This window comes from Haemaphysalis longicornis, unplaced genomic scaffold (assembly GCF_048455015.1).
Source record: "Haemaphysalis longicornis isolate Haplotype H1 unplaced genomic scaffold, Haemaphysalis longicornis Haplotype H1 scaffold_15, whole genome shotgun sequence".
Taxonomy (NCBI): domain Eukaryota; kingdom Metazoa; phylum Arthropoda; class Arachnida; order Ixodida; family Ixodidae; genus Haemaphysalis; species Haemaphysalis longicornis.
In genome coordinates, this window is record NW_027526257.1 from 8,146,868 (window position 1) to 8,167,942 (window position 21,075).

General features: G+C 46.7%; 1 protein-coding gene across 3 annotated transcripts in view; it reads left to right on the forward strand.

The window, feature by feature from the left end:
* Positions 1-21,075, forward strand: part of Adck1 (aarF domain containing kinase 1) — a 44,083-nt gene that overhangs the window by 13,508 nt on the left and 9,500 nt on the right. For all 3 annotated transcript variants that reach the window (XM_077695567.1, XM_077695565.1, XM_077695566.1), the window contains exons 3-9: positions 1,241-1,324; positions 3,242-3,445; positions 5,465-5,626; positions 11,392-11,550; positions 13,565-13,681; positions 16,124-16,267; positions 20,714-20,914. In XM_077695567.1, the coding sequence (XP_077551693.1) occupies positions 1,241-1,324; positions 3,242-3,445; positions 5,465-5,626; positions 11,392-11,550; positions 13,565-13,681; positions 16,124-16,267; positions 20,714-20,914 (1,071 nt within the window). The remainder of the gene's footprint in view (positions 1-1,240; positions 1,325-3,241; positions 3,446-5,464; positions 5,627-11,391; positions 11,551-13,564; positions 13,682-16,123; positions 16,268-20,713; positions 20,915-21,075) is intronic.

Below are 21,075 nucleotides of genomic sequence, written 5' to 3' on the forward strand. Positions count from 1 at the left end.
GACACATTGTGTCGTGTTCTTTCAATCGTCTTCGTCTCTTTTCGGCAAAGTGAACGTTCAACACCAAGGGCTGGTTCTTTTCAATCGAACGAGGTTTTGTTTCCCCTTATGGCCCCTTTAAAGGAAGGCAAGGCTGGTGGATTGCCGTTGAGGGTCGTTAGAACACTGCTCGCTGCGTGATCACTTGACCGCCACCTGTTTTTTTTTTTGTTTCTTTTTCTGGACCTTTTTTTTTTGTTCTCTCAATGCATGTGGCCTTCCTGTGATGCATAGGTAGGGGAGGCCCAGTGCGCTGCTTCACTGCATTGCATGAAACTGATCTCACTGGCAAGGAATTCACAACTGGTTTTGTTAGACTATTTTCCCGCTCTAATTTTAATAAGGAACAGTTCACATTGGGTGCCTGTTGTCCTTGCATGGTCTTCAATGTGTCTGCTCAATGGCGGTCAAGGTGAACTTGCTTAAATAAGGTTGGCATATGCAAGAATATAAATATGTATAAATGAAGCAAACAAAACAAAACTGAAAGAAAGAAGAAAACCTGCTTATAGTAAATTACGACATGATAAAATAGTTAGGCTGCGTGCCTCGGTGGCCTGTTAAGCACACCGAAGCTGCATCTTTGAGCTACAGAAAATCAGCCTTTAACGTCTGTCAACTTGATGGGGGTGCTTCATAGGGTCCAGTAACGGTGGCCATTGAATGAGAACACTTCGTGTATGTTGGAAATGAATGCTTTTTTTAAGTGTTGCATGCCACCCTTATACTAGACAGGAAAGAGAAAAATCACGGCCAGTATTCAACTCCAGTCATTGCTAAATGCAAAGCAGTCTTTGGCCGGGGAAAATGGCTCACCATTAGCGGTCAGGCATCCACAGATAAAGATGCCTGCATTAAAGAAATCTTCCTGCTTGTTTACGTGTCCTTCTCCAGCATTTGTTTGGCCTGACAGCGGTTGCTATGACTTGCTGAAATGCACTTGTGATAGGAGGCCAGATAGCCAGCCAGCCCATTGAATTATGCAGGGAAAAATATATAATGTGTGAATTAAATATGCGTGCAAAGCCCCGCTTTGTGCGAGTTTGTCCCAAGGTGTGCACGGACTAATTTCGTGTTTCAATTTTTCCTGCCTTCCGCGATAGAAATGTTAGCTTAGTACGAACACGCGGCAAAGTGGTATATTTTTTTCACTCTCAATTTGCAGCGCAATAAGTGACCAACAATTTTTGGTTCCTTGCAGGTGTCGAGGATAGCGTGCGACTACAAGCTTGCCACTTTGGGCATGAATGAGGACTCAGAGGAGTACGCCAAGGCTCGGTCGGAGGTTTGGATTCACGTTTGCTTCGTTCTTTCCGCTGTTTGAGTGCCAGGGGGGAGGACGCAGATTTCCCAAACGTTGCGTCAAGCTAGTGGTCGAAACTAAGGAATAGCTTTACACAATGCATAAAAATAGAGCTGAAATGATATATTGCCGCGAACCATGTATGGGTTTGTTTATTTACTGTTTGTTTTTACTGCCAAGCAAAGCGTGTCTTGCATTCTTTACTTTTATGCCGCACGAGCCATCTCATTCAGATAAGCAGACTGTTTCGCCCTAACGTCACTAGCCCAGAATAATCTTCTCTGATCTACAATGTTCTGGATGTGAATCGACGGCTCTAGAAACTCTCGCGCCGAAAGATAAAAGCCTGCAGAGCAGACGCCGCGGCATTCGGTTCGGCGACACTCGCCTGCGCAAGTCACTTTGTTGACTGCTGCTTCGCCGCCTCTGTATTCTTTTGCGTTGTTAGGGGAGCACAAGTTCGCTCCAATAAACTTGTTTCTCCTGCAAGACAACTGCGTCGTTCTTGGCTTCGTGACAATATTATGGGTTGTAAATAGAGGTGAACGCGTAAGGGAAGTCTGCAGGCCATCACGCGGATATTTTAAGGGCAAAACCACCACCTGCAGAGGTGGCTGTGTGGTTGAAGGAAGTAGTGAACGACATGTCGGCGGGTTTTTCTAATGGCGATACCTTTCAGAGTGAGTGAGGAAATTGCACTCTGATAGGGATTGGCAGAGAGCAGGGCCTGACCGAGGAACCGTTGAGAACAGGGAGCTGTGCAAGCAGTTGTGTAAAGGCACGAAATGGTGGGAAAAGGCCTGCACTGATCTCTTGCTGAGCCAGTTTTGTTGGATACAGAAAATGTTTGGATGCTGGAAGCGGAAAGTTGTACGCTTGGTGCAGCTTTGTGGGGCAGGACGTTTCAGTGTTTTTTTGTGTGTTCAATTTAATTAAGAAGGCAGCTACAAGAATTAATTCCCAACCTTCTAAAACATTTTTCTAAAGCATTCTTCTAAAAGCTTCCAAAACAATGTTGCGAAAAAAGAGTAGACAATTTATAAAGTCAGGACTTAACACGAGTTTACGTACTTCACGAGTTTACGAGTTTAACATGAGTTTACGGTAAAAATGTGGTACAGAAATTGAAAGGTTGCGACAGCGAGACAACGGAGCAGAACAAACGTTTAGCCTATATTGGCACGAAGAAATGTGGGTTCTTCAATGTGCTGTGAATACAGGAACTGTATATTTTAATAGCCTCTCCAGCTATTAGAAAGAGGCTAGGCATGGAGATGACGTTGCTGCAGGCATTGCCAACAATAGCTTGAATTTCCACTCATGGCACCGTACTGACAGTAAACTTCTGTGAGGCTTGTAAATTTTGCGCAAGTAGCGTTCCACTCCAGGAGACTTAATGTTCTCTCGTTTTGCAGAAGGCTTACACAGGTCAGGCTTCTGCGCGCTGGTGTGGTGTCGTGTAAGAAAGCCAAACCAAAGGAGCATATCTGGTAAAGGTCGGAAGTTGGCTGGTTGTGTGTGCAGAACCAAACCTTATTAATAAATTTCCGTTACTCGCGAACTTCCAACACTTCGAATGTTAAAAGTGCGCTACAAACTGACTCGAATAGCAAAGACCATTTGCGAAGTATAATGTCAAGTTTTCAGTATTTGCGCACCTCTAACAGGAAGGGAAAAAATTGATGCGTTCAGCTGCTTGTCCAGTGGAGTATACTAATCCGACACATCATCACAGCTCCCTGTCGGGCAGTTGTGGAAGAAAACTGATGAATAGGTGGCAGATTTGATGTTGAACTAGCATCCTTTTTCAAAACGTGGCCCTCGTGGTTGAAAAAACTGACCAAGTGGCTTAGGTGAAAGCAAAAGCGGCATCCTCAGGCTACGCTCCACGTCCGCCAGGTGCACCAGCGGTCGGCGGAGCGTCTGCTGCGCCTCTGCTGCGTCAACGGGGGCGCCTTCATCAAGGTGGGTCAGCACGTGGGGGCCCTGGACTACCTGCTGCCGGACGAGTACGTGCGCACCCTGCGCGTGCTGCACAGCAAGGCCCCCGCCTCCCCGCTCCACTCCGTCCTGCAGGTGCTGCGCGAGGACCTGGGCACGGACGTGAGTGGTGGTCGCGCTGCTGCTGGTGTCCCCTTCCTCCTCTTCCTGTTCCTCTCTCTCTCTCTCTCTCTCTCCTCTCCATCCTCGTCCTTTTTTATCATCATCATCATCACGTGTCTCGTTTCCTCTCTCACCCATACCAAGATCTCTATTCGTTTATTACTGCCTCCGTTCAAGCGGTAAGGCTGCTTTGGCTGGCTTGCTCAACCAACTGTACTCCCCAAACTGTTTTTCCGTTTTTTTTGAGGTGTGCAAACGGTGCTTTGGTTGTCGTCAATGGTATCTGGTGTGTGCCCCAACACTCCTCCGTATCGCCCTGAACTGCACTAAAGGCTATGCTGACAATGTGGGACAATGAGCGTAGAGCTCTGTGGGGTGTAACAAATGTGAAGTAGTGAGAGGAATGTGGAAAGGAGTAATGGTTGCGGGTCTCACGTTTGTGAATGCAGTACTCTGCCCATAATCAGAGGCTCTTTTGTGCCTTGAAGTGAACCTGAGAATGGTAGGCCGTTTGGCCTTAGGAGCACATGTTAAAACAACTAACGAAGCAGTTCAGGGAGATATGGGCTGGGCGTCGTTTGAAGTTCGAGGAGCGCGGAGTGAAATATGTTTTGAGAGGAGGTTGAGAGCAACGGATCAACGAAGGTGGGCAGCTAAGGTTTTTAGATACCTATACTTGAAAAGCGTGGACACGCAGTGGTCAGGAAAGACTAGATGGGTAACGATGAAATATGGAAAGAACAGTGGAGAATCCAAAAGAGCCAAGGTAACCAAAAAAGAGACAAGGCAGATTGAAACGAATAAATGGAGGGAACAAAATTGAAGCTAAAACGTCGTTAGAGATGTACAGGGCTGAGAAATTAGACATCAGCAAGGAAAATGTCTACGATTATTCCAAGGGCAGCGCTTTGCTTTTTGAGGCTAGAGTGGGTTGCTTGTGAACTAAGGGCTTTGTGGGGAAGTGTACACAAAATGATGTGGTACATGTGGTCTGTGGAAAAGAAACAGAAACTATGCGGCACATAGGGTTAGAATGCGAGGGTATCCATGCAAATCTATATGAGGGAAATATTCGGCTTCCAGAAACCCCAGGATTTAAGGCCAGCACAGAGGGAGTTAACTTCAAGGCTGTCAAGGGGACGAAAAGAAGATTAGAATGCTGGTGGACGAAAAGCAGAGAGGGGAGTATTGCCTAGGACAGTTACCACCTGTGTTTTGTGCTAGTAAGTTTTTTGTGCCTGCCCTAAGAGCAGCGCTATAGTAAACATAGGTAGATTAGTTTTTTTTTTCTTTTGGTAAGATGGCAAGACATTACCCCGCTGCAAAGGGGATACCACTAGCAACTATCAATCATCATAATCACCAACAACACTAAGAAGACAAGATGAGTGGGAAAGTAAAGTCCTCACCCTCCCCTATTCACCCATAAAATATTGTCATCATCCCAGAATCCTCAGGACATCATCATCATAATCATCATCTTAGGATTGTTTGACTGTAAAAGGGTCGAAAGTTGGGCGAGTTTAAGGTGCATTGTTTGAGATGCATTGTTTGACTGCTGTGAAGGACACAAAGTTTTCGTTTTACATTTCTTCCACTGCTGTGGGTGCCTACAAGGCCAGTAATCGTTGAACGGCACATTAGATGGTCGACCGAAGCGTCGGCAAATATTCACTGCCTCGTTTGTTCGAATCAGCTTTGGTTACCACAAAAATGAACATTAGGGCGGCCGCCATGACAGGACACCGCTCTTGACGGCTCTGTTCTCATCGCACCGCAGCTGGCCTCCACCATCTCCACACGGCCGAGCAGCGTGACGTCCGTCCTAAAACCATGACATGATCCAAATAAAAACGGATTTAAAATATGCTACACTGAACGGTTACGGTTGAAACTTGCTGGGAGACTTCTGCACATATAAAGGAAACGTTTTGCGCAGTTAGTATCTCGGCTTTGAAAATGCGTGCCATCGTCCAGCGCACCGGCCCCTGACGGCTGGTGGTCCCCCTCCACACGCAGCCCGAGGAGCTGTTCTCGGGCTTCTCGGAGCACCCGATCGGGGCGGCCTCCCTGGCCCAGGTGCACCGGGCCACCCTGCGCTCGTCGGGGGAGACGGTGGCCGTCAAGGTGCAGCACCCCTCCGTGCTGGGCAACTCCCTCGTCGACATGGCCACCATGGAGGTGGGTGCTACTGGGGGTGGGCCCTGGCTGTCTTTCACCCCCCTCTCTCTCTCTCTCTCGCTCCTTCCTTAGTGTGTCCTTTCCTTAGAATTCCTTAGTGTGTCCTTTATGCTTGATGTGTGCCCTGCTTGTCAGGTGCATTGGGACGACAGTGTGCAATCCTTGCGGTCCACCAGAGCTTTGAAAGCTGCTGCGGGAAGCTTCTTGACATGGTGGTCGTACATCTTGCCATGACATGTTTCAGTTATCTAAGCAACTTTCATTCTTTCACTCTCTGAAATTAGACGAGCTGTAAATGCAGAAAGAAGAGGCCAAATGCTGGACTCGAAGTGAGGTTGCTGTTCAGGACTTTTGAGTGATTTGTACTGTAGAGTTGTAGCGGGTATCGAAGGGTCTGTTAATATCGGTGCCTGTTTGCATTGTTTTTACGGGCCTGTCTGGGCATGCAGTGCATCTGTGACAGCTGTCGAGTATGAAGTTCTCCGTGTGTGTCGGGCCAGTCCGCAGTGCTGTGTGAATGCAGCTGCTCTGTCACACACAAAACCTTTCTCGAAGCACGCATTCCTGGGGTTTGGTTTTTTTTTTTTTTTTTTTGCATTCAAAGTTTTTCTCTCTTGTTCTGTGCATCGCATTATGGTTATGACTACATTGTGATCAGCGGGCAGGTTTCTGGGTGTTCTCGGACAGGGGGGAAGTACTTTGCAGTGATGATGATCGCAACATTGTTGTAGGTGGTGGTGCTAATTGTAATGATGATGATGATGACTCAACGTTTAGTTTCGGTGCCCAGGAACAACCCTGGGGTCTTGGTGCTGGTACACCATACAGAACAAAACAAAAATTAGGACGAGACGACACACAGAAACCATATGTATGACAGAAACAATAAAGTAAAAATTGTTACAGAAATCTCAGAAAACAAAAAAGGGGAAAAAAAAGAACAAAACGTCAAACAAGAAAAGAAAGGCCCAGCGTTGCAAGCCATGACACTCGGCCAGCGAAACGTTCAAGACACGTGAAAAATAGGAACCATACAAGCTATTATTGAATGAACGTGACATAGAGTGTATGTATAAAACCAAGGTTTTCTAACAAAATGTTAGGAAGTTCGTTTTGTCAGAAAACCTTGGTTTCATACATATACTCTAGGTCACGTTCATTCAATAATAACTTGCATAGTTCCTATTTTTCACGTGTCTTGAACGTTTCGCTGGCCGAGTGTCAGGGCTTGCAACACTAGGCCTTTCTTTTCTTCTTTGACATTTTATAATAATAATAATAATAATAATAATCACTCAATCGCACTATTTACGTGCTCAGGGGCAGTGAATGGCATTTATAGGTGCCTACAAAATTGAACTATTATTATACTCTTTTTATATTACTATTATTATACTGTTATTATATTTTTATTAGCATTATTTTCATAGCAACGGAGTACTGCTTCTTACGAGGTGGGGAAAACTAGAAAATCCTATGCATCAATTCTTGCTCGCACACATAAAAAAAAATGAGCCACAAAGAAAGTCAAGGAGCTCACGCCCAACTTGAGAGCTCAACTTGTCGAAAGGGAGCTGATGTGTGTATGCTGCTCATAATCACTGAATGCTGAGACATGACCACTATACTCGGTGACAACTTAAGAACGGCACCGGAAGTTGCCGCTGTGCCTTATCACCATAGCCAGATGTTTCTCCGCACGGCGCAAGTAGGGCGTTACTGGGAATATTTTGAACATGGCGTGAGCCGTTCCCGTGATTTTTTGGACTTAATATGCTTATAAACGACTCCAGTGACGACAAACAAACTGCGTGAGACAAGGCAGACGATATCACGCATTCATAGCGAACCCCTTTCAAAACACGCCCGCACTGACGTCACGGTTCCGGCGCTTTGGCGGAGTCATACACTACATGAGGTGGTGCCGTTCTTGAGTTGTAACAGAGTATAGCTGCCGTTGAATTGCGAATGGGGTTCCACCTTTTTGATTTTTTTTTCCTCTCAAATGCAGAAGAGAGAGAGTTAACCAAATGTGTGGGGTGAGAACCGTGCGAATTTAACGGCTTCAACGAAAGGCGGTGCCGAAAAACACTTGACGTTTCCTCCGTATGTAAGCTTCACATGTGGAAATGCTAAGTGAAAACACATTCAGCTACAGTTTGGCATGCGTTTCTTCAGCCCAATTTCAGACGGGGTTCAGGGGCCATTATGCATTAATTGCACCAAGTAGGAGGACGTACGTGCAAGACATACTGCCGAGTGTTTCTCGAAAGATGCGGGACAGGCAAAGAGCTAGAAGCTGCTTGCTTTGCCCTCACCTGGCATTGCTTGCTCGACCTGCAAGCCCGTTCACTGATGTTTGGAGAAACGTGGTTGAAAATGAAATCGAGACCGATCGCTCACATGGAGACTAATGTTTCAATCATGAGCACTACGGCACAGTAATTCTTTTTTGCATGTTACGGGCCAAGAGGTAAAACCGTCACAGTGATTGGTGAAATGATAGCTGACGTATTGCTGAACTTTGTGTAGGGTGGAATAGCGCACGCTTGAACTTACGCGATATGCTGCGCTTAAGAATGAGGACCATGAGACTTGGGTAGCATATGCTGCTGGATGGAAAGCGCTTGCAAATGCAGAGGCGAGAAATTATTCGTGGGAACGGCAAGATAACACCTCCTGTTAAGGGGGGACACTGGTCTTGAGGACATTTTTGTTATTTTTTAAACTATGTGCTTGAGATTTACACATTGAGTGTACTATTTCAACATCCTGAGCACAAATATGCAGTCAGTTTTCGTCTATGGGGTGGAAGTTTATAGTTGTGCAACATGCTATGTCACTCTGTTTCTGGCAATTTTTTCATTATGTACCTATGAAATACTCTAATGGCTTTTATCCCTTTGTGCTCTAGAAGGACCAGGGAGTGCAACTATACCATTGCAGTAATTTTAGCATGCTTTCTGCAAACACTTGTAAAATTTGTAAATGTCAGGTCATAAATTTAGAATGTTTTTGTAAAACTAACTGCATAAAATCTTGTGCCAACAAAAAGAAATTCTGTACTTTTGTGGTTTTATTGCACTTTTCAGTTCATAACCTTTCGAGTGCAGGAAAAATGGTGCAAATCGAACGAGTACATCCCAAGATATTGTACCTGACAGCTGACCATGTGGGAAAAAAATCGGTTCTGAGAAAACAGGGCACGAAGTTTGCAAACATAGGCAAAAATGGTCATTTAGGCGACTTCAAAGGGCGACAGCTTTGTGAATACTTATGATACAGCTATGATATTTTGCAGGTACTACATTCTTTGGGACCTGTAGGCTGCAAATAAAATTAACACAGAAAATTGTTTTTTTTTTGGCAAATTTTCGGTCCTCAAGACCAGTGTCCCCCCCTTAACAGACAAAGCTGCCATCTACCTCCCCAGATACTTCACTTCCCCGAAGTGGTAGTAGTATTAAAAATATAAGGGGTGTTTATTTCTCTTTAGCATTTTGAACAGGCAGTGGGGAGTGGAGCATTTTATAAGAGTGCAAACATGACTGGCCACATGTTTACAGTCGCGGCGAGAAGTAGGACTTTGAACACGTTTTATCGCAGTGTAACAATGGAAATTGTCTGCCTTTCAATGCCTTGATAAACACCGCAGCAGCTTTCACACTGCCTTGGCGTGACTTGGGAGTTGCGATCACTTGCCTAAATCCAGCGTACCAATAACTAAATGAGTGAACACATTGTTGGCATCAGCAGCCTGCCAGTAACGAACTCGGTACAGTTAAACCTGGATGTAACAAAGTTGGTGAAAATTCGCAATTTTTCGTTACACGCACGGTTTCGAGTTAAGGCTTGCTTGAATGAAGCAGAAGTGAAACCAATATGCGAGACATCACTGATGGCGAACTCCGCCTAAAGAATTTGTTTCACATTAAACTTAGTCGCTACACGGCACTCCAATGAAGCAGTCACTTACCCCGTTTTCACAAACGTACCGGATTTACTCGCGTAATGGACACACTTTTTTTCTAGAAGATTCGGCATGAATATGGGGGGAGGGTTCATTATGAGGGAAAAAAAATTGCAACAGATTTTTAAAAGTTGAAATTTCATACAATAAAGTTGCCAAGAGAAGCGCTGTCGGACCCTTGCTATTTTGGCAGAAACACGCGGGTAATTATGCAATCGAATTTCTTTTTTATTCCCAACATGCTAGTGGCCCCCCTACTAGCCAAGGAGCTGTTCTCCTAACTGAAGTCACTTTTTTGGCTTCACATTTGTTGTCGGCCCCCAGCACATCGTCTTTTGTGCCGTCAAGGCACTCCAAAATTTCTTTCCCGACGCCAGAAAACTTCCCTTCTTTGGGAAGTTCCTTGATTTCGCCCATGGCGTGCATGCACTAAGCCATCACTGAAGTGCCGCCCAGCCACGCGGTTTCCATGTGCATCAATGCATGCTCCACCACCTTCAGTTTAAAACCGGCTGTGCAGCTCATGTACTGGCCCATCGTACGGCGCGCACCGGGAGCACGAAAAAAAGGTCGGAACACAGCTGAACAACAAGAACACGGAGCGTAATGGCGAAATCGCGGAACAGTAAGAGCAGAGGATTGCGGAGTGCGTTTAGTGCTTTGTTCTCACACCGACGAAACCAGCTGGAACGCCAAGAAGCAGGGAAGGAGTGCGGAGTACGTATTGTGGTCTGTTTGCACGGCGCAACGTTTCTATTGCGAAAAGTTTGTTTTGCGTTCAGCATGTGGCACTCCGCATGCGCGAAACTTTCAAATTGTAAGCCACGGCATTCACGCTCGGGTCTCCGGCCACTGTTGAGATTTCTTTTTGTTGGAATGCATTTTTAGAATTTCTGCGCGTACTGAAGGGTGATATTAAGTTACTGCGATTGTCTACTGCATCAGCAACCATGCTGAGATAAAAACATATTCCCGCTGCATTTTTTTGTTCGACGTGACGGAAAAAGTAAATTCTCAAGAAGAAAAGTAGGGAAGGGGGGGTATTATGCGAGTAAATGTGGTAACTTAAGTATCACTTTTGGGCCAAGACCCAGGGCTTCCTACACTAAGGAGGTCCTTCACCTGGCGGTCCACCCAACATCATTGGCTGCTCAATTACACGTTTATTCCTCCTCCTCCACTTTTGGTTTGTGCCAATGTTCTGTTCCTTATCCTGTTTCAAGAACTAAACTTAGGCAGAAAGGGCGCGTTTTCGTGAACTTGATGCTCTCTGCTGCGCTCAAAATTGTTGAGGGAGTGCCAGCTGGGATACTGTACCAGACGGCGACGTTCTTCTTTCTCGCTGGCATTTAAAATTGCGAGCTTGTCTTGAAAAAAAAACTGAACTTTTTGTTTTCTGGTAGCGAAACTCGTCACTGGCGGACCGGCACCGCACTCACATTGGAAATGCACTGTTGCGGTGCGGGCAAAGTTTGCTAAATTAGTGCATTTCTCCAGCTGGTTTTTTAGAAAAAGTGCTCAAAGCAATGACTCATCAGCGTAGCAAATTGGTTACCTCAAGGTGAACCGTCGCAACGCCTTCGTTAGATAGATGTCGCCAACACACGGGTTTCAATGGGGCTGGCAATGAGGAATGGAAAAACTTTGTTAAATCCAGGAATTCGTTGCATAGAGGTTCGTTACATGTAGGTTTAACTGTAGACGCCTGACTCCTCCTCACCTTCTTTGCGGGGTGCCGCCGGGTGGTGACGTTCGCCCCTGCTGTTCCAAACCCTTTACTACTATTCCTGTGCAGCTGCTGGTGAACATAGTGGCGCGTCTGTTCCCGGAGTTCTCGCTCATGTGGCTGGCCGAGGAGACCAAGCGCAACCTTCCGCTGGAGCTGGACTTTGTCAACGAGGCGCACAACACGGACCGCGTCCGGCGCATGTTCGCCCACTTCCCCTGGCTGGAGGTGAGGGGGGAGGCTGCACTCGGGCATCCAGGGAGCTTGTGGTGTCGGCGCTGTGAAAAAGGGTGCGATTGCTACAAAGACCCGATGGCCTGGAGAACAAAATTATCACATCAACATAAAGTTTGTTTTTTGACAAATCCAAGTTCAGTGTACAATAGCAGAGATAAGCGATTCCAAGCAGGCACTCAACATGCTGTTGTGCCTATTTTGTGCAGTGTTACGCTCTTTGCAAACTATGCCAAACATCCTTGTCCGACTAGCCTCTTTTGACGTTGGCAAAAACAAAGCAGTGTATGCATGCAAGTGGCGGGAAACCTTGTTCCGGATTGATTCTCTGTTTTTAAAATGATGCTTTGTGTGGTGTGGACCTGCAAGTGTGGAGTCCTTTACTAAAGTGTGCTGTGCTGAGCCCCTCTGTCTTTAGTGGTGCCTGAGTTCCATAGCCTTGTGGGAGGGGCACTGAATGGATTGGGGAGCTCTGCCGCCTTGTCCTACTATACCTCGAAAAAGAAAAAAAAAAGAGAGAATGCAACAATAGAAGGCATTTGTAAAATTGACAGCCCTAATAGGCTCCCTAATCATAGCACTGAACATTGAACGATTGGTCGCAGCGTGAACAATTACTCGGAGGCCTGTTTGTCCGTGTCAATTTTGGTTTCGACGAAACGAGCACCGAGGTGGCCGGCCGCCAATGCAGGACAGCACTCGTGACACCACCTTGGTCTGCTGAGCACGAGGTCGTGGGTTCGATTCCCAGCCGCGGTGGCGGCCGCCTTTATGATGGAGGCGTAAAGCAAAAACGCCCATGTGTACGAGATCTCGACCCCGGTTAAAGGAGCCATGAAGACAAAATACAAGTTGGGTTTATTGGAAAGACTGCTTAGTCCCAATAACAATGATGCCAATATCATCGCAATCTTCGAATAAATAACCGAGATATTGAAGAAAACGTGTGAGGCAGTCGCGACCCCCTAGCCAATTTCCCGCAACTTTTCTACGACGTCACGGAACCTTGTTTGTGTGATTGGCGGCCGCCTAACTGACCCGTTGTGACGACACATGACTGGACGTCTGTAATAGGGCCTCTAGTTCCATCTGACCGCATTACTTGAATGCTAACGTGAGTTAACGCACTGAAAATTATGTTTTATTGTTGGCCCGTGTGACGTCATTCTTGCTCATAACACGTCACTGCGGCGCGAAATTTGAGTTTTTAAATACTTCTTGCTTTTTTTTTTTGTTAAAAAAACATCTTTTGTGGCCGTAATGGAGCTGAGTGAGATACTGAATCCTAGTTCTTTCAAATTAAACGAAGTTGTACTTTCTCTTCTTGGCTCCTTTAAAGATCCCTTGGTGGTAAAAATTAATCTGTTGGAGCCTTCCACTACGGCGCGCCTCGTCGCCTGCGTTGCATCGGTGCGTTAAACCCTACAATCAATCAATCAATCAATCAATCAATCAATCAATCAATCAATCAATCAATCGTGATGCCGCCGTTCTTGCCGCACCACTGCCAAGCTGGAGGTGCATGCGTGTTCAAACTGGCTGTGGTCTCCACAACTTCCTTGCACCCAGGCAGCATGACGTCATGCCCAAACCTGTGACATGATACAGCCTGTTGGCCACGTCATGGGAGCTGCGATGTCAGCAGTTTGGGGCCAGGAGCCGATGGCATCACGCTGACGGCAGTGTTGAAAGGGTACTCGTTCCGAGCTTTCTTGTGCAGGCAAAGATTAAAACGGGCATGTGTAGACTTGCTGGGAGGTATCTCCAGGTACGAAGGAAGCCTTCTATGCGGCTGTCTCAGCTTCGAAATTTTGTGTCAGTACTGCTTTGAGGTTGTGGGGTCCAGAGTTAGCGGCTGTCTCTCTCTCTTTCTGAGGCACTCGACTTTGGAAACTGAACGGGTTGCGCAACTCTTTAGGATGTCTAATCAGGCAGAGAGGTCTGTCCCCCCTTAAAAGGGCTTTCGTGTTGTGTGGAACGGTCCCCCCTCCCCACTCGACCAGCGCAGGTTCCGGAGATCCATTGGAAGCTGACGACCAGGCGGGTGATGACGATGCAGTTCTGCGAGGGGGGACAGGTCAACGACCGCCACTACCTCCAGGAGAACGGCATCTCCCCCGTCGAGGTAAGGGGGACTGGTAGTTGGGGGGGGGGACGCACGCTCTGGGTATTGTGCAGAGGTGAGTCTGAACACGGGTATACTCGGTGACACCTTAATTAAGAACGGCACCGGAAGTTGCCGCTGTGCCTTATCACCGTAGCCGGATGTTTCTCCGCGCGGCGGAAGTAGGGCGTTACTGGGAATATTTTGAACGTGGCATGAGCCGTTCCCATGATTTTGTGGACTTGATATGCTTATAAATGACTCCAGTGACGACAAACAAACTGCGTGAGACAAGGCAGACGACATCACGCATTCATAGCAAACCCCTTTCAAAATGCGCGTGCACTGACGTCACGAGTACGGCGCTTTGGCGGAGTGATACACTACAAGAGGTGGTGCCGTTCTTGAGTTGTAACCGAGTATACACTCATACATCGCTATAATATAGTGGGATATAACGAAATATTGGATATAGTGAAGTAAATGGAATTCCCGTTGAAACCTTCATAGAGGGCCATGCATTTGAAGCGTCGTTGTGACGGAGTAAAACTGACCTGTCAGTGGATGTGACAAACTATATGCAAGCCAAAGCTTCAATATGCCTGCAGGGCCCCTACACTAATCACAACATCCGTAAACTCGAAAGAATTCAAAGAAAAGCTGTTAGATTTATTTATTCCAAACACCCATGCACCGATTCTCCCTCACAGTTGATGCTGACTAACAATATCCCAAGCCTCCAATCCAGGAGAAAGTGGTTCCGCCTAGACTTCCTTTATTCACTCAGCAAAGGCGAACTGTCTATCAACCCATCTTTGTTTTGGTCCCCATTAGCTACAAGACATACCATACACCACAAACCAGATGCTCTCACCCCATATTTTGCTGCTACTGACACATTCAAGTGTTAATATTTTCTGCGTAAGATACTACTAGAATGGAATGACTTACCCACTGTATAAGTGCCTTGTTGTTTGTATTGTTTGTATTTTTTCGTGCCTTTTGTCTTTTGTGCCCCCCTGCTTGGACCTAATGATGGTCTGCTGTATGTATTAAATAAAATAAGAATAAAATATTAGTCTCCAAGAAAAAAAGCCTGCCCACGGTGCCTGAAGTATTCTGCAAAGTTCAGTGTGCTGTTTCAAGACTCCCACGTTGGCCTCACGGCCGCTGGTCCATTGACTTCAATTCATGGCTTCAAGCATTTCAAATGAAACCTCCCTGGACTGTGCAGTGCAATGGTATAGGTCTGCTAGTAGCGTGGTTCCAGAAATGCCCCAGGAATCCACCAAAAGCCCAGCATTATGATAGAAAAAAAAAACTGTAGGCAGTGCAGAACGTCATCATTGGCGTTTTGGTTGTAGTATTACTTGGTGGGGATTAACTTCACTGAAAAAGTGCAGGCATTTAGGAAGATTACGGCTGGGAAGTGCCTTTGTTCGACCCTTCGGGCCAATGAAAATGTTTCCCATCCTCTTTCCAGTGAGTATCCGACATTTCAGCCTGTAGCAGGGAGCAATGCTGCTTGCACAGGTTCACTTAGGTGCAAACTCGCTTCCGTGATTAGCTTGTCTGCGGGCACTAATAATGTGAAGAATAAACGTTGAGAAATACTGTGCTCGGTTCTTGCCGCACATACATGCTTTACCGATGCCGTCGTTTATCGATGATGCCTCGTCATCATGCCAAAACTTTAACTCGTAGTAGCACTGTCTGCTCGTTTACGTGAGTCAGTGTGGTTCATGAATTTTGTTGCGAAATTGCGAGGTTCTTGCAGTCGAAAAAAATTTATCCTGATGGCTTACTGTGAAAGGGTGGGGGTAGGGGGGGACTTTGATGCTGCAGTGTTAAATTTGTGCTAACTGTTGCTGCATTAGGTAGGACTAATTTTTTTTTTTTTTGCACAGTTTCATGTATGACAGGATATAGCAACAATTAATGATTGTCCTTGAACAATTTTATTTACAAACAACTAGTAGCTCCTTCGCATTAAAACTTTGCGCGAAGGTCTCAGTTTTTGCTCTGTTTTGTTAGAAAGCAGCATGCAGCAGTACCCGAGTTCTTTACGAATCAAATAAAATTGCGCTTTTGCTATGGGAGAAAAGCTGACCGGATTAATTTTTTTGTTTAGGCAGACACACGTGGGAGAGAAACCCAGAAAAGCATTCACTGTACTCGTAAACCAAACAGCTTTTCCCCAAAAATTAGGGCCATGCAACTGCCTGTAATCTTAAAGAAAAAAAAATAAGAAAAGACCCCGAAACGCAACTTTCATGCAAAGATTCACCCCAATCAAGCCAGCCACTCCTCCAATATGATTTTGTTAAGGAGTCGTTTATTGTTGTAGCTACTAGTACGTGCCAATTTTACAAGCTTTGTGCAACATAAAAAAACTGGTGTACAGCTGAGCCCTCATCTCTCTCATCCCTTGAAATTTCTCCTTCCCTCTCCCTTCATTGGCAGGTGTCTGAGCGGCTGGGCCGGCTGTACAGCGAGATGATCTTTGTCCAGGGCTACGTGCACTGCGACCCGCACCCGGGCAACCTGCTCGTGCGCAGGGGCAGCCACGGTGCGACACTGGTGCTGCTCGACCACGGCCTCTACACGGTCGGTCACAGGGGGAGGGAGTACGGGTGCGAATCCTGGCTGTTGTATCTGATGTGTATAGCACGTGTTCACGAGGGTGTCGAACCGAAACTGAACCAGAACATGCAACCAGGATTGAACCAGTGTTTCTTTTGGAACTGAACCTGAACGCGAACCTTTAATTTTCGGTCATACTGGAGGGGAACCAAAGCTGATCCAAACCAAAACGGTTGCCCGGTTCACAACAAAACGGTTTCACTATCCTTTGTCGATAATGTGCGGCCAATGCCATTTGGGGTGTTTCTCCTTTACATACCGTTAGCTGTGTAATCTCTCGTGCACTTCTTTTTGTTCCTTCAGGGCAGTCGGAACAGTATCAGCACTGTTCTTGTAATTACAACACGGAAAGGGTCCTGCTGGTCATCTGAGCGAAGTGCACAGCTACGAAAAAGTGAAGCCGTTTCACTCAATGTCAAAGCTGTCATAAGTGCAGAGCAGAGATTTGCCATAATTGGCTGTGCCGACGTTATCCGCTCACTGCTACCACTAAATGCAAATCAAATTTCCCACCTTTGCAGTGCTCGCGCGCCCTCTGCCTGAAACTGCTCCAGCGGGAGTTCAGTTCTCTTTGTGCTTTTCTTTCCGCACGTGCCAGCGTTGCACTGCCACATTTCGCGTTTACGATCGTAAAAACCAACCCAACGGCTGTCCTTAACTAAAGCAACACGGGCGCTGCCGGTTAATTACGTTTATTTTTCCTCGAAATGTACCTATAGTTTTCTTTGCGCTAAACAACGGGAAGATGTATGACAAGCGTCAGCGTTTCACGAGTTTCGAACGCTTGGCTTTCGAGACCTCTGGGGTACGCCGCGAACAACAGCGTTACCCCGGGACGCCGCCTTGGTGCTCTATATACTTGGCTCGAGCGAGCGAGCTAGGACGACAAGGCGAGCGCTTAAAGTGCTCTGCACTTAAAAGAAATGTCACGCCCTCAGCAGGCTGAAAGCGGTAGGGAAAGGACCTCGCCGTTCACTCACTGCATATCCTCGAAGCTATATACCACACTAAAATACCCACACCTCGAAAAAAAAACGTGCATAGTACTTGTTGCACTTATTTGTTTTCCCTGTTACATTGGATAATTGTGTAAAGTTTTTTTTAAAAATTGCACCACGTTTAGGTGGACAAAGCAGTCACTCGAATGAAGCAAACTTGAGCTTTTTCTTTGTGGTTGCTTTGAACTATCGATTTCTTTCACGCTATGCAAGAATTCAACTTAGTGAACCAGTTCTAAGCTTGAAAACCAGTTTGCAGATCTGTTTGGAGAGTGATTTAGGTGACCTATAGGGGGAGTCGGAACAAAATGAAATCACCTGAACCTGGACAGTAACCACATCCTTATTTTCTTTGGCTTGAAACCCTGGTGTAAATGGGAAGGAAAATGCATGATATTCTTGGGCAGCGTGTTATGTGAACATGTCATCATCATCAGCTTGTCTACGCCTACTGCAAGGGAAATGCTTCGCCCGTTAGCTAATAGATTTCCAGTTATGGCGGTTTTGTGCTAACCGCCACCAATCTATCCCCGCAAACTACTTGATCAAAGTAGTTTGCGGGGATAGTTTGCGGGGATACTGCCCATCTAACTTTCTGCTGCCCCCTGCCACGCTTGCCTTCTTTAGGGATCCACTCTGTTACCCTTAATGACCAACGGTTATCTTGCCTTCGCATTACATGCCCTGTCCACGTCCATTTCTTCTTCTTAACTTCTACTAATATGTCTTTAACACCAGTTTGCTCTCTGACCCACTCCGCTCTCTTCTTGTCCCTTAATGTTACACCTATCATTTTCCGCTCCATTGCCCGCTGAGTCGTTCTCAATTTAAGTGGAACCCTCTTAGTGAGCCTCCACGTTTCTGCCCTGTAGGTGAGTACCGGTAAGATGCAGCTGTCATACACTTTCTTCTTCAGGGACAATGGTAGGCTGCCATGCATTATCTGAGAATGCCTGCCGAATGCACTCCACCCCATTCTTATCCTTCTAATAGTCTCTGGCTCATGGTTGGGCATAAGGGTTAATGGAGAATACCTCAGTAACCTCAGATTTGCTGATGACGTTGCCTTGCTAAGTAACTCAGAGGACGGATTGCAAAGCTTGATTACCACACTGGGCAAACAGAGAATAGTGGCCCTGAAAATTAAAATGCAGAAAATTTGAACATGTGTTGGAGTACAAATGTCATCAGCAAGCATTCATGAACACAACTTGCCAAAAAACACGTCTGGCAAGGATGTTCTGCCAAAGTTCGACTGTACATTGGTGTTATTTCCGCACGAATGAAAGGAGGGTTGGCGGAGCAGCCTAATGCTGATGTCTCCCAATCTCGCATCTCTCGTCTCGTATTGTTCTCCTCCACAGCATGTTCTAAGCTGTGCGTCACGCAATCCCAACATCCCCGTTATGGGATATCCATTTCTGTGTGGAGAGGAGGGTAAAGCGAGACGTGGCGACTTGAAGGGGCCACAAAGACACAGTATAACTCTGTTAAGTTGGAAAAAAACTACCCTTTGGTAATTAAATGAGTGTCACTCAAGCCATGAAATGCATTTTTTAAACACAAAAGGGAATGTTAAAAAATTCTCAAATTTTGTGCTATAGTCGTGAACTATGGGCCAGTCTTGAAAATGTAGTTATCGATGTGTTAACCGCTCGTTCGCATCCAGGTGGTTCGATCAAATGAAACTGGAGGCCGCACTACAATCACCCAGTCGTGTCTGAGTTCTGGCTTAACATCGCAGCTCGTAATCGCACAAAAAAAAGATTCTGTGACCTCATAGAGAAGTCGCCAGAAAGTGGCTGCCGAGGGGCACTGCATCACCTGTGTTATACTTGATATCGTCGATACGTACTTGAAGTTTACGACGTAATCGGCGTCATTGTCATAAGGGCAAAGCAGTCTTTTTGGTGAACCAAACGTGTATTTTCTCTGCAGGCCCTTCTTAGATCCACACACTTTCATACTCATTAAAGGCTGGAGGGAAATCTGTCGCTGTGGTCGCGTGCCGTCGTGGGCGGCACCGTGGGTGGTGGGTGACGTTCCTCGCCTCCTTGACTTGGCTGGACACATGGCTTATTTTTGCTCTTATTAAGTCAAAAATAACATTGAATGTAACTTCTTTTTCTTGTTTGTCCCACATAAAGCCTCTTAATCTTTGACGTATAAATCATTTTCAAACTTCACTTTTAAAATAGTCCACCACATTTAAATGATGTTTTACAATAAATCGTTCCTTTTCAAAGTGTTACATTGGCGAAGGCGTTGCTGAACGAGGCTCCATTGCCTCTGTCAATGCAGTGCTAGCACGGTGGACAAGCAACCAGCAGAAGTTGCTGCCTTGGTGATGATAACAAAAAGCCGAAGGCAAACTTAACTGGCTTACTGCATGGCGAGAGATGAACAACAGCGGTAGAGGAACATCACCCTTCTGGGCAAGCTTACAGCATGGCTCGAACAGAGCGACAGCGGGATCTAATGCTGTCAAAAGATTGTGTTCTGTGCGCCCGGAGGAACTTCGTGTTTATGCCCGAAGTGCTAACGGTCAAACAACTTTCCTAGTTGTTTGCACGCAGCACGAAACGAAGACACACACAGACATTCTTTCCCGAGTTCGTGAAGACCGGTAGTAGCGGCGCTAGTTGAGTCAGAGGGGGGGAGAGGAGATTTTCGGCATTCACTGGCAGATGCATGTATCTGCGTGAAGAGTTTGTTGTTGTATTTTGTAGCTGCAACGGCTTGAGTCACCGCCAGCGAGGTGACTGTGCAGCGGACATTCTCAGGCATGTTGTAGCACGCCCGAGGAAGGCGGGCTCTGCCGCAAAGCACAACGGCACTACACAAAACTTGCAGCATGCGCGAACAGGTTAGTGGTGCACTGAATCATAACAAAAGGCAGCGTTAACTTTCCACCTGCTCATGAGCCATGCCAAGGTCAAGTGGAGCGTGCCTCCCCACTACATGATGGCATGCTTGCTGAAGCACAGCTTGCCTACACAGTGGTGCCAGATTTTCCTCGAGTGAATATTGTTACGTCTGTAATCCACGACAGAGCACAGACGGCACCGATGCAGCGTTCTCTGTTGGCCACACCAGTCAACCGGAGTGGGTGTGTGCCGTTCTGGCGTGGGTCTCCATCATCCTCATCATCGTCGTAGAGATGACAAGCATAATCATCACTGCCTGAGCCACGAAGATGATGAGGAGGTGCCCCTTCATGAGTACGTGTTCTCGGTGTGTGACTGCTACCTGGCGCCAGGCACAAGCTAACTGAAATGCATCCTCTTTTCCGCTGTTCCACTAGCCCTAATCAGTTGTTGCACCATGACAATATTAGTATAAAGCTCTGTTTAAAGCAACATCCCCTCTCTCTCTCTCTCCTCCCCCCATCCCCCCCTTCTCGCAAATGCAGGAGCTGACGGACCAGTTCCGGCTGCAGTATGCCAACCTGTGGCTCTCCCTGATCCGGAAGGACTTGGCCGGGCTGGAGCACTGGGGTGGCCAGCTGGGGGTGACCGGGGAGCTGCACAAGATTCTCTCGTGCATCGTCTCGGGGCGCTCCTGGCGCTCCGTCACCCAGGGCATCAGCAGCCAGAAGCAGACGCAGCAGGAGGTGGGCTTCGATTGTGTTATTACTGCTGCGAACAAGGCAGGAATGGACTACTGTAGCAAGCGGCCGTAACTGATAGCTTAGAGGGGCAAAGTGCTGGCCCTGGCTGTTTCTGTGGCTCTTGGTTGCTCGTCACCGTCGTCATAACTGCCGGCCGTACGGTG